The 25,336-nt window shown below is 41.5% G+C and overlaps 1 protein-coding gene across 8 annotated transcripts in view; it reads left to right on the top strand.

Moving 5' to 3' along the window:
• Window positions 1-25,336, top strand: part of ATF7 (activating transcription factor 7) — a 102,550-nt gene that overhangs the window by 70,020 nt on the left and 7,194 nt on the right. For 5 of the 8 annotated variants that reach the window (XM_014542036.1, XM_005869152.2, XM_014542037.1 and 2 more), the window contains 8 exons: window positions 7,530-7,626; window positions 11,705-11,823; window positions 15,852-15,992; window positions 17,714-17,871; window positions 19,312-19,411; window positions 19,932-20,045; window positions 20,683-20,835; window positions 24,417-24,614. In XM_014542036.1, coding sequence (XP_014397522.1) covers window positions 7,530-7,626; window positions 11,705-11,823; window positions 15,852-15,992; window positions 17,714-17,871; window positions 19,312-19,411; window positions 19,932-20,045; window positions 20,683-20,835; window positions 24,417-24,614 — 1,080 coding nt within the window. Of the gene's footprint in view, window positions 1-7,529; window positions 7,627-11,704; window positions 11,914-15,851; window positions 15,993-17,713; window positions 17,872-19,311; window positions 19,412-19,931; window positions 20,046-20,682; window positions 20,836-24,416; window positions 24,615-25,336 lie in introns of those variants that run through there. The other 3 variants (XM_014542040.1, XM_005869154.2, XM_014542041.1) reach the window with 3 other exon arrangements.

Genomic DNA, 25,336 nt, shown 5'->3' on the forward strand with positions numbered 1-25,336 from the left:
TTTTTTGTTGATTTGTATTTTATATGTAATACATCAATTTTTAAAAATTAAAAATCTTAAGACTTTATTCATTGAGATGTATTCCTGATTTACAGTTCTTACCATCCTTGTTCTTCAAGCCATTCCTAACTTTTTTAAAAAATATATTTTTATTGATTTCAGAGAGGAAGGGAGAGAGATAGAAACATCAATGATGAGAGAGAATCATTGATCGGCTGCCTCCTGCACGCCCCCAACTGGGGATTGAGTCCACAATCTGGGCATATGCCCCTGACCAGAATCGAACCTGCAACCCTTCAGTCTGCAGTCTCATGCTCTATCCACTGAGCCAAACCAGCTAGAGCCATTCCTAACTCTTTATTTAACTCTGTTCATTTAGTCAGTTTGCTGGTAGGTAGGATTCCAGATTCTTCTATCACAGAAGGACGAATGAAAATGAAACTTCCTAGAAATGGAAGGTGGTTTGACTAAAGATCTGCCATGGAAAATTGTTTTTGTTGTTGTTGTTATTTGTTGATCCTCACCCAAGGATATTTCTTTCCATTGATTTTTTTTTAATCCTTATCTGAGGATATTTTTCCCATTGAATTTTAAGAGAGAGTAGAAGGTGGGGGAGGTAAGGAGAGAGTGAGGGAGAGAGAAAATTGATGTGGAGAGACTCATCGATCAATTGCCTTCCACATGTGCCCCGACCATGGCCGGGGATCAAACATGCAACCCATGTGATAATGTCACAAGCATGTGAGATTTTCTGCATACCTCCCCCGTGACATACCAGCACTCCCATGATAAGAAGGAAGACAAGATACTCATTTTGTCTAAGCTGAGAGTGATACTGTCTACTATTTTCATAGCATTTATGTTAAAATTGTGTGTTCCTGGATTTATCAGTGATCTATAAAAGTACATTTTAAACATTTTTAAAAAAATGTGTAACCCAGGTACATGCCCTTCACTGGGAATCAAACCTGTGACCCTTCAGTGCGCAGGCCAACTCTCTAACCACTGAGCACACTGGCCAGGGCATGCCATGGAAAATCCTATCTAATAAAGAGGGAATATGCTAATTGACCCTCATGCTGTCGCAAAGATGGTGGCGTCCACAGCCAGTAAGGAGGGAATATGCTGATTGACTGCCCTGTCCTCAAAGATGGCAGCACCCACAGCCAATAAGGAGGAAATATGTTAATTGACTGCCGCGCCCCCAAATATGGCTGCACCCACAGCCACAAGATGGTGGCGCCCAGTCCCCTCAGCCCTGCTAGGGCGGCAGGTGTGCAGCAAGGCCGAGCCTGCCTCCAGAGACCCCCAGTCCCCTCAGCCCCCCAGCCACCCAGGGCCAGCCCGAGGTGCAGGCAAGCCTTGGATGGCAGCTGCGCAGCCGCCCAGGGCCACCCGAGGCTCAGGTAACCAGGGCCAGCCAAGGCTTGTGCTGCCGGCAGTGGCAACAGCAGAGGTGTGATGGGGCATCGCCTTCCCCTGATCGCCGAGTCACCTCCCGCCCCTGAGGGTTCCCAGACTGTGAGAGGGGGCAGGCCGGGCTGAGGGACCCCGACTCCAGTGCATGAATTTTCATGCACCGGGACTCTAGTTGATAATAAGAAACTATACTTTCCCTGCTCTGGCTCAGTTGGTTGGGTGTCATCCTATGCAGCAAGAGGTTGTTGGTTCAATTCCCTGACAGCAGTTTAATTTCCTGTTGGTGCATGTCTGTGTTGTGGTCTCAATCCTCAGTGTGGGGCATGCAGGAGGCAGCCTATGGTCTTGCACTCTCGCTTTGATGTTTCTCTCTCCCCCTCTCCCTTCCTCTCTCTCCAAAAATCAATAAACTGTTCTTTAAAAAAAAAAAGTATACTTTCCCTGCCCATTCTGCAACTAACACCAGTTTTCAGATTGACTTCCTCATAGCCCTGATATTCCATTTTATGCTTAACATTTCTTAAACTAAGAAAATCTCTTTTCTCACTAATTTTTTTCTCCCTTGGGGTGTGAAAATCTGAAGTAGCCAAAGTTGTTTTGATTTACTTCTTCTGTTTTATCTCTTTGTTAATCTGTTCTTCTCCCAATTATAGTGCCTTCTGTCTCCATCTTCCTAATTTCCCTAAGTATTTGCAGATCTTGTAATACATCAGCCATTTTATAAAGTGAGGTTGGAAGTTTTCTGCCTGTTTTTTTCTTTCCAAGATTCAGATCCAAAAACATGTGTTGGCAGTTTGGCGAGGATAACGAAAAAACAGCCTTTTTTTGTTGTTGTTTCTTTCTTCCTTTCCCTGTTACCCTGTAGCAGGGTTTCTCAACAGAGACACAATGGATATTTTGAGTCAGATAATTTGTTTTGGTGAGCTGTCCTATGCATTGTAGAATATTTATCAGTATCCCAGGCCTCTACCCTCTAGAAATCAGTAGTATCTCCCCACTTGTGACAAGCAAAAATGTCCCCAACCATTGCCAAATGTCCCCTGGGGGTGAAGTTGCCCCTGGTTGAGAGCCAGTGCCATCCTATATAATAAAAGGCTAATATGCAAATTGACTGAACGGCAGAACGACCAGTCGCTGTGATGCGCACTGACCACCAGGGGGCAGGCGCTCAACGGAGGAGCTGCCCCCTGGTGGTCAGTGTGCTCCCACAGGGGGAGTGCTGCTCAGCCAGAAGCCGGGCTCGCCAGTGGGCTCACAGCTGGCGAGCTCAGTGGCGGTGGAGGGAACCTCTCCCACTTCTGCAGCAGCGCTTAGGACCCCTTGGGAGATGTCCACCAAGTGGCCCGGACTGCAAGAAGGCACAGGTTGGGCTGTGGGACACCCCCTCCCCCCCCACGAAGAGCACGGATGTTGTGCACCGGGCCTCTAGTATAATATAAATAGCATTTAGGGAAAATGAGATTAGGGGGAAAGATTCAAGATTGGCATAAAATTAAAATTCCTATCAGATCTCTGAGCATATTATTTAGATCAGAGCTCTTCAAAAGAAGTAAAATGCAAGCCACATATGCAATTTTAAATTTTCTAGAAGCCACATTAAAAAGTAGAAGTAAGCCCTAGCCAGTTTGGCTCAGTGGATAGAGCATCAGCAGGTGGACCGAAGGGTCCCAGGTTCGATTCCAATCAAGGGCACATATCTTGGTAGCAGGCTCCTCCCTGGCCTGGGCCCTGTTCGGGGCCCATGCAAAGCAAACAATCTATATATTTCTCTCACATCAATATTTCTCTCTATCTTTCCCTCTGTCTTCCACTCCCTCTAAAAATCAATGGAAACATATCCTCAGGTGAGGATTAACAAACTAAAAGATTCTATTCTTGTGTTACCATATAAATCTTCTCTCAAGGCATATAAACTGTCTTCTCCTGATTCTGTGTGACTCAAATTCTTCAGTCCTCATTTTGAATGATGCCCACCTTCTGTGTCTTGGAAATTTCTACACATTTACTGAAAATTATCATTGTTTGCCCTACAACCAGAATTCACTGAGTGGCTCTTTGCCAAAACCTTAGTCATAGGGAAAACCAAACAACAAAGGAAAACCCATTAACAAGGGTATTAACAAATGGGACAGCTAGATTTTTAAATAGCCAATAATTCAAAAAGGAAATTTTGGGGAGAGCTCCTCCACTCATTTTAATTCAATAGAATAATCTATATTTTAAAAAACCAAAATTTCATCACCTAATAATTTTAGGTATTTTAAGAATTTGCTTACAGAGGGATAGTTTCCTAGGCATGCAGTTCAAGACTAATCTAGAGAATCATTAAGAATTAACTCTTAATACATGAGAGGGAATATAAGGAACAATGGAATAATGACCAAATTGACATTCACTTTGATAAAAAGCTTTATTTTTTTTAATATATATATATTGATTTTAGAGAGGAAGGGAGAGGGATAGAGAGATAGAAACATCAATGATGAGAGAGAATCATTGATTGGCTGCCTCTTGCATGTCCCCCACTGGGGATCGAGCTTGCAACCCAGGCATGTGCCCTTGGCCAGAATCGAACCTGGGACCCTTCAGTCCACAGGCCAACGCTCTATCCACTGAGCCAAACTGGCTAGGGCGATAAAAAGCTTAAGTAAACTTTTATTCTCCACCTCCTACTCTAGCCATACAAGAATTGTGTTAGAAATATCAGAGAGCCCTGGCAGAATAGCTCAGCTGGTTAGAGCAACATCCAGATACCCCAAGATTGTAGGTTCGATTCCCAGTCAGGGCACATACAAGAATGAACCAATAAATGCATAAATAAGTGGAACAACAAATCTGTATTTCTCTTTCTATTTCTGTCTCTCTAAAATAGATTTTTTTAAACAAAATTTTAAATAGAAAGAAATAGAGAGAGAGATGACTGAAGCCCTGCCTTGTAAAATTCAGCCCATTTGGCTCCTCTTCCTCTGAAGTACACCACCTGCTGTAATCAGGGATTCTTAACTTCTCTGGTGTCATGACCCCCATTGGGAGTTTGGTGAAGCCCATGAACCCCTTCTCAAAATCATGTTTTAAAATTAATTAAGTATAATACATAGAATTACAAAGGAAACCAATTATTTTGAAATATAGTTGTCAAAAAAGTTTTTAATATTTTATAATGTAATATATATGCTTTTTTATTAATTCATTACGGTAAATAGCAAGTTCTAATGGTAGTTCTGGTGACTATCATAATTTCAAAGTAGTGATGAGTATAAAGGACATTTTGAGATTTTTAATAACTGTAATGTGATATGAAAATATGTGTAATTGCTATTATGAATTAGGCATGTTAGATTTCAGAGTTTAGTGAGAATTAAGATGGAATTTTTTTTCCTATCCATTTTCACAGTTATCAAACCCTCTGACATTCTAATGGTGGGAGTTCTCTTTAGCCACTTTTAGTTCTCTTCAGCCCCAACTTTTGATTTGGGAAAAAATAAATAGTTCAATAGGGAAAAGGATGTCATAGAAGGGAGCGAGGGTGCAACAAAGAGGAACAAGAGCTAGAGGACAAACAAAACAAGTCAGGACTGTGCAGCAAAGTTGTAACAGAAGGGGAGTTGCTTTTTAAAATATTAAACAATCCTAACCAGAGCAAAGCCTGATGGAGGTTTAAAATCTTTCTCTCAGCTCAGTTTTGAGCAAACTATATTTCTGATAATAGAAAAATACTTTCTGTTTGAAAGTTAGTCTTCTAGATTCTAGAACATTGTGCAGAATTTTCCAAGCTACCTACATGAAATTTTCTTGAAGAATTTATAAACATACTTTTGAAAAAGATTGTTGCAACATTTCCAGTGCATTTTGAAAATTTATATCCCTGTCTAATTCACTACTGTTCTTTTCCCTCCAAAATGATGCTTTTTCTCCATTGTAGACTAGATTCTCCTCATTTCCTTTTACCAACCACTTGGCAGTCTCAGTGACTTGTTTAACCAACAAATATCATACCCCTGGGTAACAGACTGTTATGCCTTCCTTTCTCACCCTACCCCATCCTTTTTTCCTTAAGGAAAAAGCTGTGTTGGAAAAAGTTCTTGCCTAGGGTTAACCAACTAGTAGAGAACATGAAAGCTCTTGGCTAAATTCCCCCACACTTGATTCACTGGAAACCACTAAGACATTCTTCTTTTGACTATTTTACTTCTTAGTTCTTCATACTTTTATTTATTTATTTATTTTTATTTTTTTTTTTTAGAGAGAGAGGAGGGGGAAGGGAGGGAGAGAGAGAGAGAGACCAGTGTTAGAGAGAAACATTGATCAGCTGCCTCCTGCACATCCCTTACTGGGGATTGAGCCTGAAACCAGGCTCGTGCCCTGACCGGGAATCGGACCAGTGACCTCTTGGTGCATGGGACAGTGCTCAACCAACTGATCCACACCGGCCTGGGGCCTTCATATTTTTAATTGAAATTTCCCTTTGTCCTTCAGGCCTGTGGACTTTAGGTCTTAAGCTGGCTTTAGTTGTGATAGGGGCTCAGAGAAAATTTGGGGTAAGCTACTTTCAGGTAAAATAAAGGAACTTAAACAGTTTAGTAATGCTTACTTGACTTGATAGTAGCTGGAATGGGGCCATTCCTCTCTGTTTAGTTTACAAGCAAGAAGAGCTGTGGGGGCTCTGGTCGGGTAGCTCAGTTGGTTAGAGTCCTGATACGCCAAGATTGCAAGTTTGATCCCTGGTCAGGGCACATACAAGAATCAACCAATGAATGCATTCATAAGTGCAACAACAAAAATTGATATTTCTCTCTATATAGTTCTCCTTTCCTCTCTTTCTCTAAAATCAATTTAAAGAAGAAGAGCTGTGGAAAAGAGGGCTAAAGGTATAGTGCTTGGTGGGAAATAGATATTTCATGAAGCGAGTAAAAAGAGGGAACTAACCAATCATTTTTTTTAGAAACAAAAAGATAAATAGAAGCATTTTTCAGAGCCTAGCTGGTGAAGGAACTGTGAAAAACTGCAGTGTCCACGCTGTTATGTGTTGTAGGTGTGTTTTAATGAAGGAACATGGCCAGCCAGCCTCAACAGGAATGTTGAGGGTATCAGTCTTTTGAATTACTGCTGTTCATCTGTTCTCTTCACCTCCCCTTTTAAAGAACAGATCCGAGCATAAATTATTGTCCAGTAACCCTGTCTTATTTAGTCATAAACTGAGGCAGACCTAGCCTCACCTTTTCATTGTCCTTTCACCCAAACCCCTAAATAAATAAAACCTCTACACCATCTTCTTTTCCCTTCCCCTCATCTTGCCTGCTGGCTTCTCCCTACCCTAACAAAAAAAATTCTGCTTGCATTTTTATTCTGCCATTCCATAGCCAGCAGCATAGTACTGGCCCCTTTATGGCTCATGGAGCCCAGGCGGGCTGCCCAATGAGGGGAGACAGCATTTGGCCAATGGGGCTGGTGTGTGCCATTACCGCTGGCCATTGGGCCTCTGTCCTCTACAGCTCCATCCTGACTCATTAAAACCCTGAGCCAAATAGCTGGGCAGGCTCCTGCTGCAGCATTGTGGGGGCCAGGAAGTTAAATGGTTCTCCTAATCCTGCATAATTTATCTCCCTGTTAGCCCCCGCATAAATAGTCCATTTCAGCCCTACCATGGAGAGCTTAATTCTGAACTTCCTATTTTTGTGATGACCAGTGAGTGCCCAGCCTTTCCCTTCTCTCTTTATTATTATTATTAAAAATTATTTTCCCCTTGTTCACTATGAGTTTGCCTTAATGTGTTTTTTTTTTCGTTTGAAGCCTCCTGCCTGGATCCCACTTTAGCAACAATCTGTCCATTTCTCTCATTTGGACCTAATATTACAGAGCAGTTGGTGCTACACTCTTCCCCTTCCTCTCTCCTCCCAGCTTTATAGTGCCTCTTTTTCTCCTCCCTATTTTCTCTTTTTAAATCTATCACCTCTCCTTTCCTATCACTTCCAGTTTTTTCCTCCTTTCCATTCCCTGTTCAAATCCCTCTTTCCAGCAACCAACCTTATCACAGGATGTTTGGTAGGACATTTTAAAAGGGCACTGAAGTGTTGTTTTTTTTACACATCTCCATTTCTGTTTCGTTTCAGAGATTTACAAACGAGGACCACCTGGCAGTTCATAAACACAAGCATGAGATGACATTGAAATTTGGCCCAGCCCGAACTGACTCAGTCATCATTGCAGGTACTTTTTACCCCAGAAGCCACGTGCCTTGATATCACCAGACAGTTAAGATTAATACCAGGGACCAGATGTACTGGGAGCTATACTCCCCTTCTCCCATTAAAAACCCTTATGTGATCTGCATTAATCAGGAAAAAGGAACACTAAAAGCTCCCAAGTTTCTATTGTGCCCTCTACTCTCTATTTTTAATACAAGATTGGGTTCTTTGGTTTTTGAGGGTAGGTGTGTTAAGGTTTTATCTTAGCTTTTTTCAGTCTATTTCCTCCTTGCCTTCTTTTTATTAAGACTTTGGAAGATTTATAGACAGAAGACGCCTTTGACATTTCTCCCTACCCATAATGAAGGGGTGAACAAAAGCAGGGAAGCCGCCCTCGTCTGGCTGCTTCTCATCCACTGGGTGTCAGTTTTCCCCAAGCAGACAGATTGTCAGTTCGTAAATTCAGCTTCCCTTGTGAACCCAGACACCATTGAGGGCACATTTCCAGAGTTCAAACAAGACATTTGTCAATGGGACTTTTCTGTGCCAATTTGGGTGACCTGGAACCTCTCACTGGTTGTTTGTCTTGCTTACATATGCCATCTCTAGGGACCGTTCTCAGCAACCTCTCTCAAACCGTGCAGCAGCAGTTCTGTTGTGCCATTTTCACTAGACAGGCATACAAACCAAAGTGGGCTTTTTCTTTCAATACCATGAGGGGGTTCTGAGTTAGCCTGAGTTAAGCAAGCTTACCTCAGTATTTAACCTCTCTCCATGCTTCTATACATGAAGAAAGGGATTTGCCCTTACAGATCTCCTATTTCTTATTGACTGAATATCTACTTTGCTAGGAGCTTGTAATTCCTGAAAAAGGACATGAGTGGATATCATTAATGATCCTTACGAAAGCTCAGGGGAGCTCTGGCTGGATAGCTCAGTTGGTTAGAATGTTGTCCCAATATGCCAAAGTTTCGGGTTTGATCCCCAGTCAGGGCACTTACAAGAAGCAACCAATGAATGCATACATAAGTGGAACAACAAATTGATGTTTCTCTCTCTCTCTCTCATCAATAAATAAAAATGTAAATTTAAAAAAGAAGAAAGCTAGTGGAGGTTTTAGAGGAAAGAGTAACTATAGGATTTAACATATATTCAGGTAACATATTTAAATTTATTAAGTCAGGTCATGTATTCAGGAAAATAATTTTAGTATTTGTAGTCTAATATAAGTGAATAATACAAACAATAAAAATACTAAGAGAATTAATATTAAATGGAATTAATCATAGTTTATGAAAGAGGTAAATTTGAGGCAAGGTTATCAAGTTGGAGAGGTTATTAGGAATGGTGTAAACGCCTATGCTGAGTCTCTAGGAGTGGTGAGAAATTGATACAGGACAGTCCCAAGGAGAGAAAGTGATTTCTGTTATTTTTTGCATGCTGTTCTGGAATGCTCATCCCGTTGCACATAACTTCAGCTATTCTGTCTAGGCTGCTAATTCTCATATCTGTGAATTATGACCTGGTGTCTCACAGGTATTCCAACCCTAATTGAACACTTGACAGGCTGGCTTTCTGTCATTCAGATCTTCAAGTCAACAACCAAATTTATCTTTGTCCCCTAAACCAACTTCTTTTCCTTTGTTATTCAGTGATGATATTCTCAAAATTTTGAGTCGTTTTATTTTTCTCTTCAGATTCTCGCTGTTCTGTTCCGTCCTGCTCTTCCTGCCACCACCCTCATTATGCTTGAATTCCTCCATAGTCTCCTAGCTGGTCTCTCTCTCCTTGACTACTCTCTTATTATAATCTATCTTCATTCTGTTGAAAAGCCAATCTTCCTTAAATTCTTCTCCTCCACGCAAAATCTATCATTATTTTCCCATTTTCTCTTACTTTAAGGCTATTCATACTTGGATTTTCAGACCTTCTATAACCTAGCCCCATGGTACCTGCCCAACTTTATATACAACTTATGTACCTAACATGATTATCCTTTGACCTAGACCTACCTTCTTCTCATCTATACATGGTGTCCGTGTCCTGCCTCTCTCTGTGCCTTCACCCACCTTACCATCTAAAGCCATTCTTTAAGGCCCAACTCAAGTCGTGCTTCTAGAAACCTCCTAACTACTCTGTCATTAATTTATCTTTATTTAATTTCTGCAATAATTTTATTCTCTACTGCACATGATTTTTGTATACTATGATGTTATTTATGTATAATTATTTTATTTCCTCATCTAGAAAGCATTCTTTTATTCTCTAGGGCAAGAGCCATGTTTTATATTTGGGCAAAACTCCTATATTCCTATTTCTCTTCTCCCCCAGATTTCTACACAAATGTATGCATGTAGCACCAAAAGTGAAAAAGTACTCAGTAAACACTTGTTGATTGCTTCAGAATTATCAGAGCAGGTTAAGGGTTTTCTTATACATTTTCTTATACATTGTTCAGAAATGGAAGAAGTTTGTATGAGCCTCAGATCAGAGATCCAAAGGCCCTCTTCTGCCATAGCCATGCCCTTAGCTGCCCCATCCTGGTTCACTTGAGTGGTAATTTTTTGTGTGTCCTTACTGAAGTGCTCTCTAAGCCTAAAGGATGATATTACCTCTACTCACCCGGGGATGAAGGGAAAGTGGCTTTATCGTTGGCCAACCAAAGCTGCCAGAGAAGCTTTTAAAACTATTTTGGGAGGTAGTGGTAACTTTTCCAAACACTCTGATTCAGAAGAGGTTTTGTTTAAAATTTTTTAAAATTATGTTATTTCCATGGAATATCCCACTGGATTATTCCCAATCGATCATGCTAGAAGGAGCAATTTTAAACCAGGTCTCACTTCTTAAAATATTATTTAAACATTGTTCTATTTCTATCATTCAACCTAGTGGTTTGGGGTATGAGATGAATCCATGAGGTAACTATCATGTCAAGGAAAACCATCTAAAAGAGTTAGGATCAGGGAACAAGATTCAGCTGACCTAAAAGAAAAACTAGAAAAACAGAATGGGGAGAGAGAAGTTCAGATCTAAAATTCATGTTGCTTGGCCCTAGCTGGTTTGGCTCAGTGGATAGAGCGTTGGCCTGCGGACTGAAGGATCCGAGATCGATTCTGGTCAAAGGCACATGCCTGGGTTGCAGGCTCGATCCCTAGTAGGGAGCTTGCAGGAGGCAGCCGATCAATAATTCTCTCATCATTGATGTTTCTATCTCTCTCTCCCTCTCCCTTCCTCTTTGAAATCAATAAAAATATTTTTTTAAAAAAAACAGGTTTAAACATTTTTTTAAAAATAAATAAATAAAATTCAGGTTGCTTGAAAAGTTACCATGGGTTACGGAGAGTCTTCCTCTTCCCAAGGGTAGAGAGGCACTGTGTTGAGGAAAGATTTGTGCAGCCCCTAAGAGGATATTTTGGCTGGCAAATCTAAATCCAAATATCCTGGTTTCCGGAATTTGCTCTGGGCCAAGGTTTCTGTTCTATTGTTTGCAGTTTCCTTTTCTAGCTCATGATCTTGCTGTCTTGTTCCCTCGCCCCTAGATCTGCCTGGAATGCCTTAAGAACGTAGCAGACCCTTACCTCAGTGACCACTGAAAGGCAGTGCACCATTTCTAATGTGGTAGCGTTAGCAAACAAATTCAACCACCTGAGCCTCGGTTTCTCCTCATCAGATGTTAACATTCATCTGCTTACAACTGCTCAATTCAGACCTAGCAGGGAGTACGTTTAAAGAGAAAATGTCGCTTAGCTATACTTGATTTTCAAATCTGGAGGTTTCACAAACTCCACCTGGGTGGGTGGTTTGGTTTTGTTTGGGGGTGAGGGAGGTAAAACCAGCCTCTGGGAGAAAGGTGGTTACATGGATAGTCACACAACAAAACATTGTTCTGTCTTCCCTCTGCTGGCCTTGAGGCAACACAGCACAGACACCCTCTGGTGGCCTAGCACCAGCCTTCACCTACTGGAGATCCATGAAAGCAAATTCGCCCTAACACCGAGACTCTCTCCAAATAGAAGAATAAAACGTGCTCTCTACATACTCTCAAGTTTTAATTTTAGGTCAAAACTGAAATAGAATTTCCTTTCTTTTCATGTCTACAGATCAAACTCCTACTCCAACTAGATTCCTGAAGAACTGTGAGGAGGTGGGGCTCTTCAATGAACTAGCTAGCTCCTTTGAACATGAATTCAAGAAAGCTGCAGATGAGGATGAGAAAAAGGTAAGAGGCGGGACTTATACTGAAAAACTGGTGGTGTTTGAATCTAGGCTATTCTCATTGTGCCCTGGGATAATTTGTTTAATTGGTTAAAGCACAAAATTACAGGTTTGGTTCTATAGAAACAGAGAATACCCACTAATCCTAGTCAGCCACCCACGTCTTTTGGGGGTCCAGACGATGGATCAATGCAAGTCTGTCTTCATGCCAGTTTCAGGGGCCTCCAACCTGCTCAGGTTGGTTATGTGGTCACCCAGTTATTTGATGGATTTTACCTGCTTATTCAGGTAGTGAATCTCAATGAAGTCAAACAAATGAAGGGCATTTTTTGTCAGTGGCCAGTTTGTGCAGTTCCAGTAGTGACTAATTCACTCCTTTTTCCCAGTGTAATGCACACACCATTGCATTCTGCCCAAACTTCCAGTCACTGAGATCTGGTTTCTTGATACCCTGAAGGACGATTCGGCCACCTAGTTGATTCTGCAGCTTCATCAGTTTCTCAGCATGTTCCCTCTCCTCATGAGATTGGTGAAGAAAATATTTGGCAAAGTTCTCCAAAGCCACAGTCAAAGTAGAAAGACGTGGACAGATGGGTTTAGGAAGCATAGAGCTCCAGGCTGATCTGGCAGTCGATGGAGGCCTCCAAGTCCAGGTGGCAGTTCTAGCGCCTGCGAGGTGGGCACGGTCCTCATGGTGGGTGGCTGAGGAGAGGCAGATGTGTGGCATTGGAGCAGTGGTGGGGGGGCCTTGGGGCAGTCCCAGGGTGCTGTGAGGAGGTAGTGGAACGCTGGATCTGGGCGGCTGGCTGGCTTGGGGGTCAGTACTGGTTCCGTCCAAGCACTGTTGAAGCAGGAAACCACAGCAAGTCTCGGCGAAGACTGTTCTGCCTGTTTTCCTTTTTATGTATGGGTTGATTTGAGAAAGAGAGAGGGGTGAGAGAGAGAGAGAGAGACATGGAGACATCGATTTGTTGTCCCACTTTTTTATGTATTCATTGGTTGATTCTTATATGTGCCCTAACTGGTGGGTCAAACCTGCGACCTTGGCTATCAGGACGACACTCTAACCAACTGTTTTCTTAAAGAAGGATGTTCTTACTGCTTTCCAAAGGAGATCAACCAGAATGGTTGAAAGAACTAGAAATTATGTCACTTTGGGAATATTTACAGAAATAGAGGAAGTTTTGCTTGGAAAGAGAAGACAATGTGAACAAAAGTTCAGTCTTAAATATTTGAAGAGTTTTCATGTAAAAGAAGGGTTAAATTTATTTTGTATGGCTCAGAGGTAGAAGTATGGCCAGCAGGTGGAAGCTGTCACCGAGTGCATTGAATTATATGTAGGTCATTTAGTGTAGATAACTGTGGAAAGGATTAAAATGCTGGAATACCATCGCATCTTCAGGTGCTGTGATTCTGATTTTAGACTTTATATTCCAAATCTCTAGAGAATCCTTCAATTTGGAAGACCAGAGGAAATAGTTCAGGAAACTGAGTCAAATAAAAATACTTCCCATGGTATAGGGATTTCAGGGAAAAGGTCAAAATTTATTCTACTTTAGAATTGAAATTCTGGGTTATTGGTCACTTTAAAATCAGGCATGTGTTCCCTAATAATTCAGAAAAATCCAATATATGATCTCAGAACATGTACACATTAACCACATGTATGCTCCACAATTGCATGACAAAGTAAGACATGAAATCCCATCAAAATATAGCAAAGCCAGAATATAAGAAAAAATGTCCAGGAAAGCTGTTGCCTTCTGAGAGGGAATTGTACATGATTTTTCCATTCAGCTTAAATTGTACCAGTAAGAATGCAAGATAAAGTGTCCATATCACTGGAAGTCTTTATAAATTCCATACCTTTCTATGAGTTTCTTCTCATGCTGCCTCCCTCAAACTAAAAGAAGGCGGGGCAATTCAGTGGCATGTATTTGTAGTTCTACTTTCAAAAGGCAGGACTAACCTTCTCATTATTCTTTTTCTTTGGAGACACAGGTCTCTCTTTTTAAAAAATATGTTTTTATTGACTTTAGAGAGAGGAAGGAAGAGGGAGAGAGAGATAGAAACATTGATGAGAAAGAAACATCGATTGGCTGCCTCCTACATGCCCTCTACTGGAGATCGACCCCACAACCTGAGCATGTGCCCTGATCAGGAATCGAATCTGCAACCTCGTGGTGCATGGGACGACGCTCAACCAACTGAGCCACACTGACAGGGCAGTCTCTCATTTTTCAGTTGTTTCATCCTGTGTGGTATAATTTCTCCCTCTCCCAAAACAAAGAAATCAATCAATTGAGCAAGCTGAATTACAAAAAAAAAGAAAGAAAAAGGAAATACGTCAAATTTTTTCCTCCAGGATGTGAGGGATTTTAAACCAAACTCATTATAGGCAAATTCAAGAAAATTAGCCTCCTATGAAAAGTTTAAGGTCTTTTCCATTGCCATTTTTGCTCTGTTGACACTTCTGAGAAGCCTTTCATAGTTGGTCAGGCCTTTACTCATTGAGTATCTCTCGATGTTTCTTCCTGCCTGTCTTCACCTCGCCTTGATGAGAAGCACAGATTCAATGTAAGATTATCTCCAGGAGTGTTTTATGAGCCCACAACTTTCCTGAACCACAGCTTTTCTAGGATGTGCCCCAGAGGGATTTTAAACCTGTGGTTGAGAGGCCTCTCCTTCCCACCACCCTCTGGTTTCAGGGATCCCAGGATTAGCTCAGTTGGGCCTGATATCTTAGAAATGTAGAAAAAATTAGGGCAGAAGTGAAACCATCTTTGCTATTGCTCACCTCCATCATATTGGAGAAAAAGAACCATTATCACCTTCTCTAATGTGGTAGACACAAGACTATCTTCATTTTGCTCAACTACCAAGAACATTTTTAGGGATTAAGGTAGCAAAGGAAGAGTTAGAAACAAACTCCTCTTTCGCCAAGAATTCTAGGATTTAGGAAGACTAGAACAAAGGATTGACGTAGTCATAAAACTGAACTGCAATGCCATCGGGTCATGCCCCTGTCATGGTGCAGTGTCAGGGCCATCATCTCGGATTGTTTATTTTCCCTGCAAAGCCACTTATGGCTCCACAGTTCTGTGAGGTGGTGGCACCAATGCTAGGAATGTACTCTCTTTTATTTCTGGTTTTCTCCAGTCCTACTCCTAGGACCAACTTCCCATTTCTTTCACGGATCAAGTGATCAGCTTTTCCTTTCTCCGTTACCCTGAAGCTCTGTCTTCCTAACTTTCAGCTTCTAGCACCAGATTTGGGGGTGAAATCACCATCAAACATGGGGCATACCCTAGAAAAGGTCTTTCTTATGTTGTTTTCAGTACTTTAATCATCAGTTTGTCTTTATTTGCTTTTGATAATTGGGTAATCTATCATCTGGTTGGCAGAAAAAGTGCTCACAATTCTCCAGTGGCCAATTGAGGAATCATTTTACTTTCCTGAAAAATAATATCATAATACTTGGATGGATTTAAATCACATCTTTTTTTTTCCTTTCAGGGTCTTTATAAGCATTGTGAGTATTTTTTCCCTTTCAGAATCTTTCTAAGTATTCACCCATGGTGAAGCAGGTGTTATTTCCATTTTATAGTTAGGGAAGCAGAAGCCCTGAGAAGTTGAATGGATTTGGCCAAAGTTGTACATAAAACCTTGGCTTCACATTTCTTTGACTTGCAGTTTGGCACTTTGACCAAGGACTAAACTTCTTAGAAGTTTATTCCCTCATCTTTTAACTGGGAAGATACAGCTTCAACTTGAAGGGAATCATGGGGTTAAACCAGCCGTGGGCAAACTACGGCCCGGATCAGGCCAGTTTGAAATGAATAAAACTAAAAAAAAAAAAAGACCATACCCTTTTATGTAATGATGTTTACTTTGAATTTATATTAGTTCACACAAACACTCCATCCATGCTTTTATTCCGGCCCTCCGGTCCAGTTTAAGAACCCATTGTGGCCCTCGAGTCAAAAAGTTTGCCCACCCCTGGGTTAAACTATGCGCATTTCTCTCTTCTAGCAGGCTGCTGCAGGGCCCCTTGACATGTCTCTGCCTTCCACACCAGACATTAAAATCAAAGAAGAGGGGCCAGTGGAGGTAGACTCATCCCCACCTGACAGCCCTGTCTCCAGCCCCTGCTCCCCGGTGCTCAAGGACAAGGTAAAATTCTCTATCAGAAGTCATCCCACATGTTAATTAATAGATTACGTTTTGATTCATAGTTGTATAGTGTGTGATACAGGAAGATGGAATATATTCAAATAAATGTTAATTGTTCAGAAGATTTATATAAATTACACCTACTCTGTGACCCAGCAGTTCTACTTTTAAGTCAATGTGGAAATGAAATTAGTGTGTATGTCCACCCAAAGAAGTGTATGAGAAGGTTCATAACAGTTTTATTGATAATAGTAAAAAAGCTAGAAGTCCATCAACAAGAAAATGAACAAAGTGTAGTATGTTTATAAAATGGAATACTACATGGCATTAAAAAAGAATAAGCTAATGATATACACAGCAATAAGGAGGAATTTCACAAATGTTATATTGAACAATAGCAAAAAAATTCATACACAGAAGCACATACTATGTAATTTTATTTACATCAGGTTCAAGAAAAGGCAAAATTATTTGATGGTGATAGAACTCAGAATAATGTTTAACCTCTTGTGGGGAAAGGTATGGATTGGGAAGGGATGCATGAGAACCTTCCAGGGTGCTAGAAATGGACTCTGTCTTGGTTTTACATATGTAAAAAGTCATTTAGTTGTACCTTAGTCAATGCACTTTACTGTATTTATGTAGTACTTTAATTAATAAGTGAAAAAGAAAATCACTTAGTTTATAAACTGGACATTAAACAATTTTTTAAAAAGTCTTCCCAGAGGTAAGTCTTCTAGTGACTTACAGGGAGTATCTACTAGGATTCTGAATATTTTTTAAAGGAAACATTTTAAGAAGAAGTATTTTTTATACATTTATTGAAATGTAGTACATGTACAGAAAAGTACATAAATTGTAAGTATACAGCTCACTGAATTTTCACAAAGTTTACAGACTTTGTAACTAGTGCCCAGGTATTATCAGAACCTCAGAAGCCCCCTCATGCCTCCTTCCAATCTCTACTGTTCTACCAGCAGTTATTAATTTTAATATCCACTTTGAATAATGCATCTATAGCTCATTTTACTTCCCTCCAAACTTGATTTGATAACTTCTAAAACCATTCCCTCCATAAACATTACAACGCCACTTCCTCCATCCCAGCCCCCCCGCCAAAAAAAAAAATTACAACCTTCCCCTCTCTCCTTTTCATCAGCAGCCAGGTCCTAGAAGCTGTCTGGAGATGTTTTCATGGCCATTGTGGCCACTGGTAACCTAAGATCCTAACAGTGGGAAGCAGTTTGTTTTATTACAATCTGGTCATTATTTAAACTTCCATAGCCCTTTTTTAAAGAAGATATTTGGGTTGCCTTATCACCAGTCTTATACCTGTACCTGCCTTTTCCTGTTAGAGATCACAGGACACAAAGTTTAGAGTGACAGTATCAAGTTTAGAATGACAGTATCTAGATTGTGAAAAGTTATAACAATTTTTAGAATTTATATGATACTACAAGGCTTCTACAGAGATTTCGAGTGATTTTTCAACTCTCATCTCATTCATATGGGCATCATCCCTGATGAAAGGGGGATAGCCAAAAGGTCTTAACTCAGCATTTTTACTGAATGGGTGAGTGAGGTATGGTCCATGACCCTGGAGCAACATGACTTGCTCTACTGCTCTTTCCAATAAATTTGTGCTAGATTTTACCAGCTAAGTATTTCTCTATAAACGGCCCCTTAAAGCACTTTGTGATCTGTTGGTCTCTTCTCCCCAGGAAATTGCCCCCAAGCCTATTGTGATATCTACCCCAACGCCTACCATTGTACGCCCTGGCTCCCTGCCTCTCCACTTGGGCTATGATCCACTTCACCCAACCCTTCCCTCCCCAACCTCTGTCATCACACAGGCTCCACCATCCAACAGGCAACTGGGGTAAGTAAAGAGCAGAGAGAAATAATGAAGCCTGAATTTCTTTCTACTTTGTAAAATTATTTGATAAAACAGGGACTGTTTGAACACTCAAAGAAAATGAGTCACTATGATTGTCTCTCAAAATAAATAGATTCCTCTCCCTTTTGAGTAGACTAGCAAGCATTTATTTGAGGATAATACTTCATTATTTTGGAGGTTTAATACTTCTTTGATCTAAAAGGAGAATCCTTAAAACTTTAGGAAGTTCATCATAATGATGGAGGTCGCACAGGAAACTATATAAGTTCTTGACCTGAATCAGTAGATGTTTATTGGAGCACTACTGAATGAGGGACTGAAACACATTGTCGTCTTTTTTTTAGTGTTTCCCTCAGTTCCAGTTAGGATTCTTGGTCTTTGCTACCTCTAATTCTGTTGGTCTGTTTGTCTTCACTCATGGCATAGCCTGTACAGATTTCATAGTGGGATGACTTGACATCCTATCCCTAGGTACCCATTGAGTTAAGAGGTTACTGTCAGAATTCAGCCTTCTGAAGCTTTATTGTTCTGTGGACCCACTAGGAAAAATACAAAGAGACATCTTTTTGGATAGGGTAAAGCAAAATGTGGAAAGGAACAAGAGAAACTTATTCATATTTGGCTATCATATGGCATAATTCACTTTTGCAAAATAACTTTGGTTCAAGTCTCCCTCATCTAAGGCAAGACAGAATTTATACATGGCAGTGATAGGGAGTTTATTTAATTATTCAGAACTCTTTTTAAAAAAATTATTTTTATTGATTTCAGAGAGGGAGAGAGAGATAGAAACATCAATGATGAGAGAGAATTGATCTGCTGCCTCCTGCACAACCCCCACTGGAGTTGGAGCCTGCAACCCAGGCATGTGCCCTGACCGGGAATTGAACCATGACCTCCTGGTTCATAAGTCAATGCTCAACCACTGAACCACACTGGTTGGGCAAGACTCTTTTTTTCAAATATGCTTTTGTTGATTTTAGAGAGAGAAGAAGGGAGAGGGAAAGAGAGAGAAACATCAATTTGAGAGGAACATCGATTGTTTGCCTCCCATATGCACTCCAACCAGGGACTGAACCCACAACTTGGGCATGTGCCCTGACCAGGAATCAAACCGGCGACCTTTCAGTGCCCAGCATGATGCAACCAACTGAGCAACACTGGCCAGGGCAGTTGTTCAAAACTCTTAATAGGATTTGCTTCCCACCTATTTGAGTTCAGTGGTATTTGCATAATTTGCAAAGTGTAAAGATCTTGTAGCATTCCCTGCTTTTTCCACCTTCATGAGGGTGTCAAGATTATACAATGTTGCCGTTTAGCTTCCCTAACTAGAGAAGACTGGAAAATCTGCTATAATATAGAATAAAGATCCATAGGTAAAAAGGCCTATATTATGAGCATTTCACTTCATGTGTCCTCTAGGTCTCCCACTGGCTCCCTTCCTCTCGTCATGCATCTTGCTAATGGGCAGACCATGCCTGTGCTGCCAGGGCCTCCAGTACAGATGCCTTCTGTTATATCGGTAAGCTCTGTAGTTGGGACAGCCAGCCCTACCAACACACAAACCCTCCCTTCCACCTGAATGCTCTTAAACACATGAGCCCCAGGGAAAAGTGGGCTCTGGTCTGTATTAGTGGAGCATAGAAGCCTGCCCAAACGCTTCACTAACCTCTGCCAATCCAGTACTATGGAACACTAGACAAAGACTCATCTGGACAATTGGCTCCTGGTCTAGGAATTGATCTTGCCAGCCTGCTGATTGGTTGCTTTCACTTGGCTCTTAGCACCTTCCAAATTGCCCACCACTTTCCTCAATATAGCCCCAGCCCTTCCCATAGAAGTTGTCATAGCATTGGAAGATTAGATTCAGTGCTATGGGGGGAGGTATTTCCCAGGAGCCCTGTATCCCTGTATGCCCTATGGGCAGGTTGCACAGAACAGGCCCTAATGTGCCAATCTAAAAATCACTGCATTTTGGGAAGCTGTTGCCCCACCAATACTATTGTGTTCCCTTCTGGTTTTTCTTCCTTCTCTTGATCCAGCTGGCCAGACCTGTGTCTATGGTGCCCAACATTCCTGGTATCCCTGGCCCACCAGTTAACAGCAGTGGCTCCATTTCTCCCTCTGGCCACCCTATGCCATCAGAAGCCAAGATGGTGAGTATATTCCAGCCTGGGGCAACATTGGCTCTTTCTAAGAGAAGTGGTATCAGCCTAGGTTTTTCAAGTGAGCCAAGCAAGGGAACCTTCTGGGACTTGGCAAAGCTAAAGATACCCTGTTGTGAGGTCTGTAGGAAAAGAGACCCTGATTTAGGACTCCCATCTCCTCCCTTCCACCTTTAGAGCCTGGTTCATAGACCATGGCAGTGAAGAGGCAGCACAGATTGTTTGGAGAGGAACAGTTGCTGTTTCAGTTCCAGGGTGACAGATGGAGAGTGGATGAGTGGGCAGGAGAGCTGGCCAAGAGGTGAATAGCTGTGTAACCAGCACCTGGCCAGGTTCCAGGAGAGAGCTTTCATCTGGACTCTATTGCTTCAGCCCCCCACCCCCACCCCACCCTCCAACTGTGCCCAGGATGATAGCCAGGGAATAGAGAGGCATTTTAGGGATCCAGGTGCACACTCTCCCCCCCCCCCCCCCCCCCCATTTTCTTTTATTTCCTCTGCTAAGGGAAAATTGTTGCGGAAATTTTAGCTATCTGTAAGTCAGTAATAAAATCCAAGCCCATTCTTCCCACCCTTGATAGAATCTCACCCTTGACAACCTTTTTTTTTCTTCTTATCTTTTTCCACAGAGACTAAAAGCCACCCTAACCAACCAAGTCTCCTCAATCAATGGTGGTTGTGGAATGGTGGTGGGTACTGCCAGCACCATGGTGACAGCCCGTCCTGAGCAGAGCCAGATCCTCATCCAGCACCCTGATGCCCCATCCCCTGCCCAGCCACAGGTCAGTTGGGCCCTTAGATGGGGGAACCAGCTATGTCACCATTGCTTTTTATGTCCTATGTTTTCCAATGAGCAGAAAATTTAGAGAATAGATTTCAGCTTTCTGGGCACCTTCCTGTGCTTTGATTCTTGTTGACAGTTTGACAGTAGTAAAAAGTACCATTCTTTATTCACCCTGTATTATACTTACATGTGAGCAGACGAGATAATGCAGAACTGTCACAGAGGAGGTCTTAGTTTTTGGTGTTATCTATATGAGAATGGTGTATGTGTACCAGACAAAGGAGATTCTCCTAATCTCTTTCCCATCTATTGTCTTAAAAAAAAAAAAAAATCCACCTGAGCAATGACGAAGTGGCTCGAGAGTTTGTGAAGCTCAAATCAGAGCCTCTTTCCATGGAGGAGGGGACCTGAGCACCTGAGCTCCTGTGCCAACCAGATGGCACCAGTTCCACAATCAGCGCCCGTGAGAGTTACTATGTAGCCAGCTCAGGTCCTCATAGTTAAGAGATTGACTCCTTCAGTTAAAGAAATTTAAAGAAAATTTTGGGGTGATGGGAGTTTGGTTTCCCACAGAAAGGGTCATGAATCCCTGACCAGTAGGTCTGTGGTGCTAGGGTGTTACTGCATAGGGAGATTTTCCATAAAGAGAGAGGGACAGACATTTCTGAGAGTGTCAACCATTCTTGGTAGACATACTTCCAATCCACACCCCATATCTCCCCCTCTCCATACTACACCTTATCCAGTTGGACCAGTCATTAGAAGGTACTCCCCATGTACCAATCACTAGAAGAAAAAGTTTAGAGGGCCAGGAGCTTGTGCCTGGCTAGCTAAGTAGTCAGTTGAGCCTATAGGTATCACTGAGCCCTGTAGTCTGGATTGAAGTACAGTCAGGGCAGGAGCACACAGAATAGAAGTCACACTGTCCCTTGAGCAGAATCCACTGGTTTTGTGTGCCTCCAGTGAGAAAAAGGCCTTGAAACTGAACAAGATACCTCTAAAAATGAGCTCTGTTAATCCCTTACCCAGTTTATATCTGTCATGAGCAGAAGCAGGTTCATATGGTGCTTCAGAGCCTTGTGCAGAATATTCTTTGGAACCCAAGTACCAGAGGTAGGAAGGGAAGTGATGCTTCAGGACATGAGAGGCTGTTCTTATGTGTATGCATCTGAGGGCTAGTTGAAGGATCTGGGAGAGAGGACTATATTTTCTTCTTGGCTAGGCTCCGAACAGAGCCAAAATTTTTTGGAAATTAGTCTAGAAGGAATCCTCCTCACTTATGGCCACTGCCTTCTGACTGTCCTCCCCTTGTAGAATGAATCTAGCCTTTGACCTCACTCCCTTTCATTCGGTCAGTTATGTCCCCCTCACAGATGTTCAGCCCCCTGGAAGAAACTTGGTCTATGATCCCTCTATACAGGCTGGATGGAGGAGGGCCTCAACACTCCCTGGGCGGTTAGAGACAAACTCGAGGGGTCACGTGGACTTCCCAGGCCTTTGCTCAGAGAAATGACATGGTCCTTTAATATCCTTGGTAGCAGCTTCCTGGACTTTCTGAGGACTCTGCGTTGTCCACATCTCTGTTGGTCATTATATTAAACAAGAAACTAAGCATATTTGCTGTTAATTATTGTATGTGCCATTGTTATAGGAGATTATTGGCTAGTCTGCAATAAATTATCTTATAGCAAAAAAACCAAACAAAAAAAAAAACCCCACCTTACTTGATTATATTTTATAGCAAAAATCAAATAGTAATATATTAATATGTGATGTCACAGTATTAAGATGGCTCAGTAAACAAACACAAAAATTCAACTTTTCCTTATCAATTTAATTCGTTAAGACAGGGCAGTCCCATTTAGATGCCCAGTTCTTTTCTCAAGGAGGCCTCAGTTTTAGTAAATTTCTTTGAAAACCAAATAGGCCTCAGTTTTGTATTATCTGTACTAGACAGGTGACAACAATCTGAGATCGGTTTCTAGAGTTGCATTCTTTGCCCAGCCCCTTTTCCTGATGTCACCACCTGCTTCATCATTTACCACCACATGTCCTAACATGTAATGTAGGATATTTCATTACAATGTAATATATTCACATACATACACACAAAGAGGTAGAACCTGGTATAGCTAACACCAGGTTTAATTCCTTTCATATGCTGCTTTAAAGCTTGGCCAGCAACAAAAACCTTCATTGGAGTTTTCTTGTTGGAAGCTAAGCCTGCCCACCCTCATGTACCCCCTTCCGATGCCAGTCCTTGGAGATGGTAGAGCAGTAACCCCTTGCCTGAGTTGTGCTGCTTTGCCTCTTGAGGAAATTTTATGACCTCCTTTTTAGTCACCACGGATTCCTTTCCTTCTCGTTCTTCCCTCTCTCTTGGGCTGTTCTTTCACATCCATTCCCTGCATGAGCTGTGAGTTGCCTGTGAGAGAATAGGAACCTACCATTTCCTTTTCCCCATCCTTGGTAAAGGGTCAACCTTTACATGTGGTCCAGTGAGCTCAGGGCAGAGAAGAAATTTTGAATTTCAAAAGAATGAGTGTAAATTTCCCTAGGTGTAGTGAGAAGCATTGACCTAAGGCTTCTAGCTCATTAAATTAAATTTGAAATTTCCTCCCCATTTTTTCTTTTGGGAGAGATATTAGTCTGAATAAATAAAATTATCTCTTGATTATCTTAATGAAGAACATGATTCAGTAGGGCCTGAAGTGGAGTATAAGATTCTATTTTTTATAAGCTCATGCTTATTCTCATACAACTAATGTGAGCTCTAGCATTGGGGGACTAATATAGATATTCTTTAATAGCAACAGATCTAGAACATACTTACCTTTGGTGGCGTTTTACATTACATAGTTTGTTATATGCAGATGGTTTACCTCTCTACATTTTTATTTTTGCCGCTATTATAAAATTGGTCTATCAGCTTAACAGAAAGGAAGATGATCCAAAAGTCAAGGGACATCAGCCTGAAGTTTGAAGACAAAAGACAATCCTATATCACCAATTTATAAAGGGATTAAAAAATGCTCTTCTGTTTAAAAAAGAACAAACAGGATGGGGGGAGAGTTGATGAGGATTGTAAATAAAAAGAATATACTAATCCATAGTTCTCCATAATAGCCTAATTCTCACTAGTAGTAAAATCTTTTCTTCTTTTCTGAAACTTGTAGCATTCAGTTGTTTGTATATATTGCTTGTCCAAATCAGTGATTTGTAAACTTTTTATTCCAGTCTCGCTAAAAGTTCCCGATATCCTCCTTTATGCTTTCCTTCCCTATAAGATTCCCTATTCCTAAGAAACAAAAAGTGATCCTAGTTTCATTTTGTCTGTCTGTCTCAGAAATAATCAGTTTCCAACTGAACTCTGGTTGTCTACGTATGGGACTTGAGAAGACTGGAAGGAAATGGGAGACAGAATGAGGAACAATTACAAAAGAGAAGCTAAGGGTATACATAGTGATGAGACTTGCTGTGGTTACAGAGATTGATACATCCCTTTACCGGGTCTTACTAATATACCTGACACCAGGTTCAATTCCTTTCAAGTAACTCCTCTTCCTTCTTGGGCAACAGGTCTCACCAGCCCAGCCCACTCCGAGTACAGGAGGGCGCCGGCGGCGCACAGTGGATGAAGATCCGGATGAGCGGCGGCAGCGCTTTCTGGAGCGCAACCGGGCTGCTGCCTCTCGCTGCCGTCAGAAGCGGAAGCTATGGGTGTCCTCCCTAGAGAAGAAGGCAGAGGAACTCACTTCTCAGAACATTCAGCTGAGTGTGAGTGGGTCCTAGATGGTTGTTGAGATTGTTGAGTCTTGAAAGTGGTGTTGAATCAGAAAAAAGTGGGACAATATAATAGAAGATGGTAATTATTTAAGTTAGGACAGATACAGAAGATGTTCCAGGAAGAATGCAGAAAGAATCTCTTACTGTCAGAGTTGAAATCTCTTCCTCAGGGATTGGAAAAGACATCATCAATGGACAAATCTGCTACTGGAATGATTTATTCATAGACCCATTTGGATGAAGGGAATTAGATTAAGCACCCCAGGATGCTCTTTTAAGTCATCACTAAACTCTGACTGGGGTCATGGAATACCCAAAGGGAAATGCATTTGCCCCAGATAATGCAGCTTAATAAAAGAAAGAAAGAAAAAGCCACACAAGCAAAAATAGAACAATTATAATCCATACATTTTCTTGAATATTATTTTTCCTTCTTCTGGTTATTTAAAATATTTCATTACAATGTAATATATTCACATACATACACACAAACAGGTAGAATAAAAACACAGAGTCAAGCCCTGGCTGGTGTCCTCAATGGTTAGAGCATCACCCCTACTCCACCCCACCTCTGAGCACCTAAGGGTCACGGGTTCAACTCCCAGTCAAGAGAACATACCTGGATCATAGGTTCGATCCCTGGCCCCCACGGTTGGGGCACTGCTGGAGGCAACCAATTGATGTGTCTCTATTTCACACAGATGTTTCTCTCT

Source organism: Myotis brandtii, unplaced genomic scaffold (genome assembly GCF_000412655.1).
Source record: "Myotis brandtii unplaced genomic scaffold, ASM41265v1 scaffold29, whole genome shotgun sequence".
In the NCBI taxonomy this organism is placed as follows: domain Eukaryota; kingdom Metazoa; phylum Chordata; class Mammalia; order Chiroptera; family Vespertilionidae; genus Myotis; species Myotis brandtii.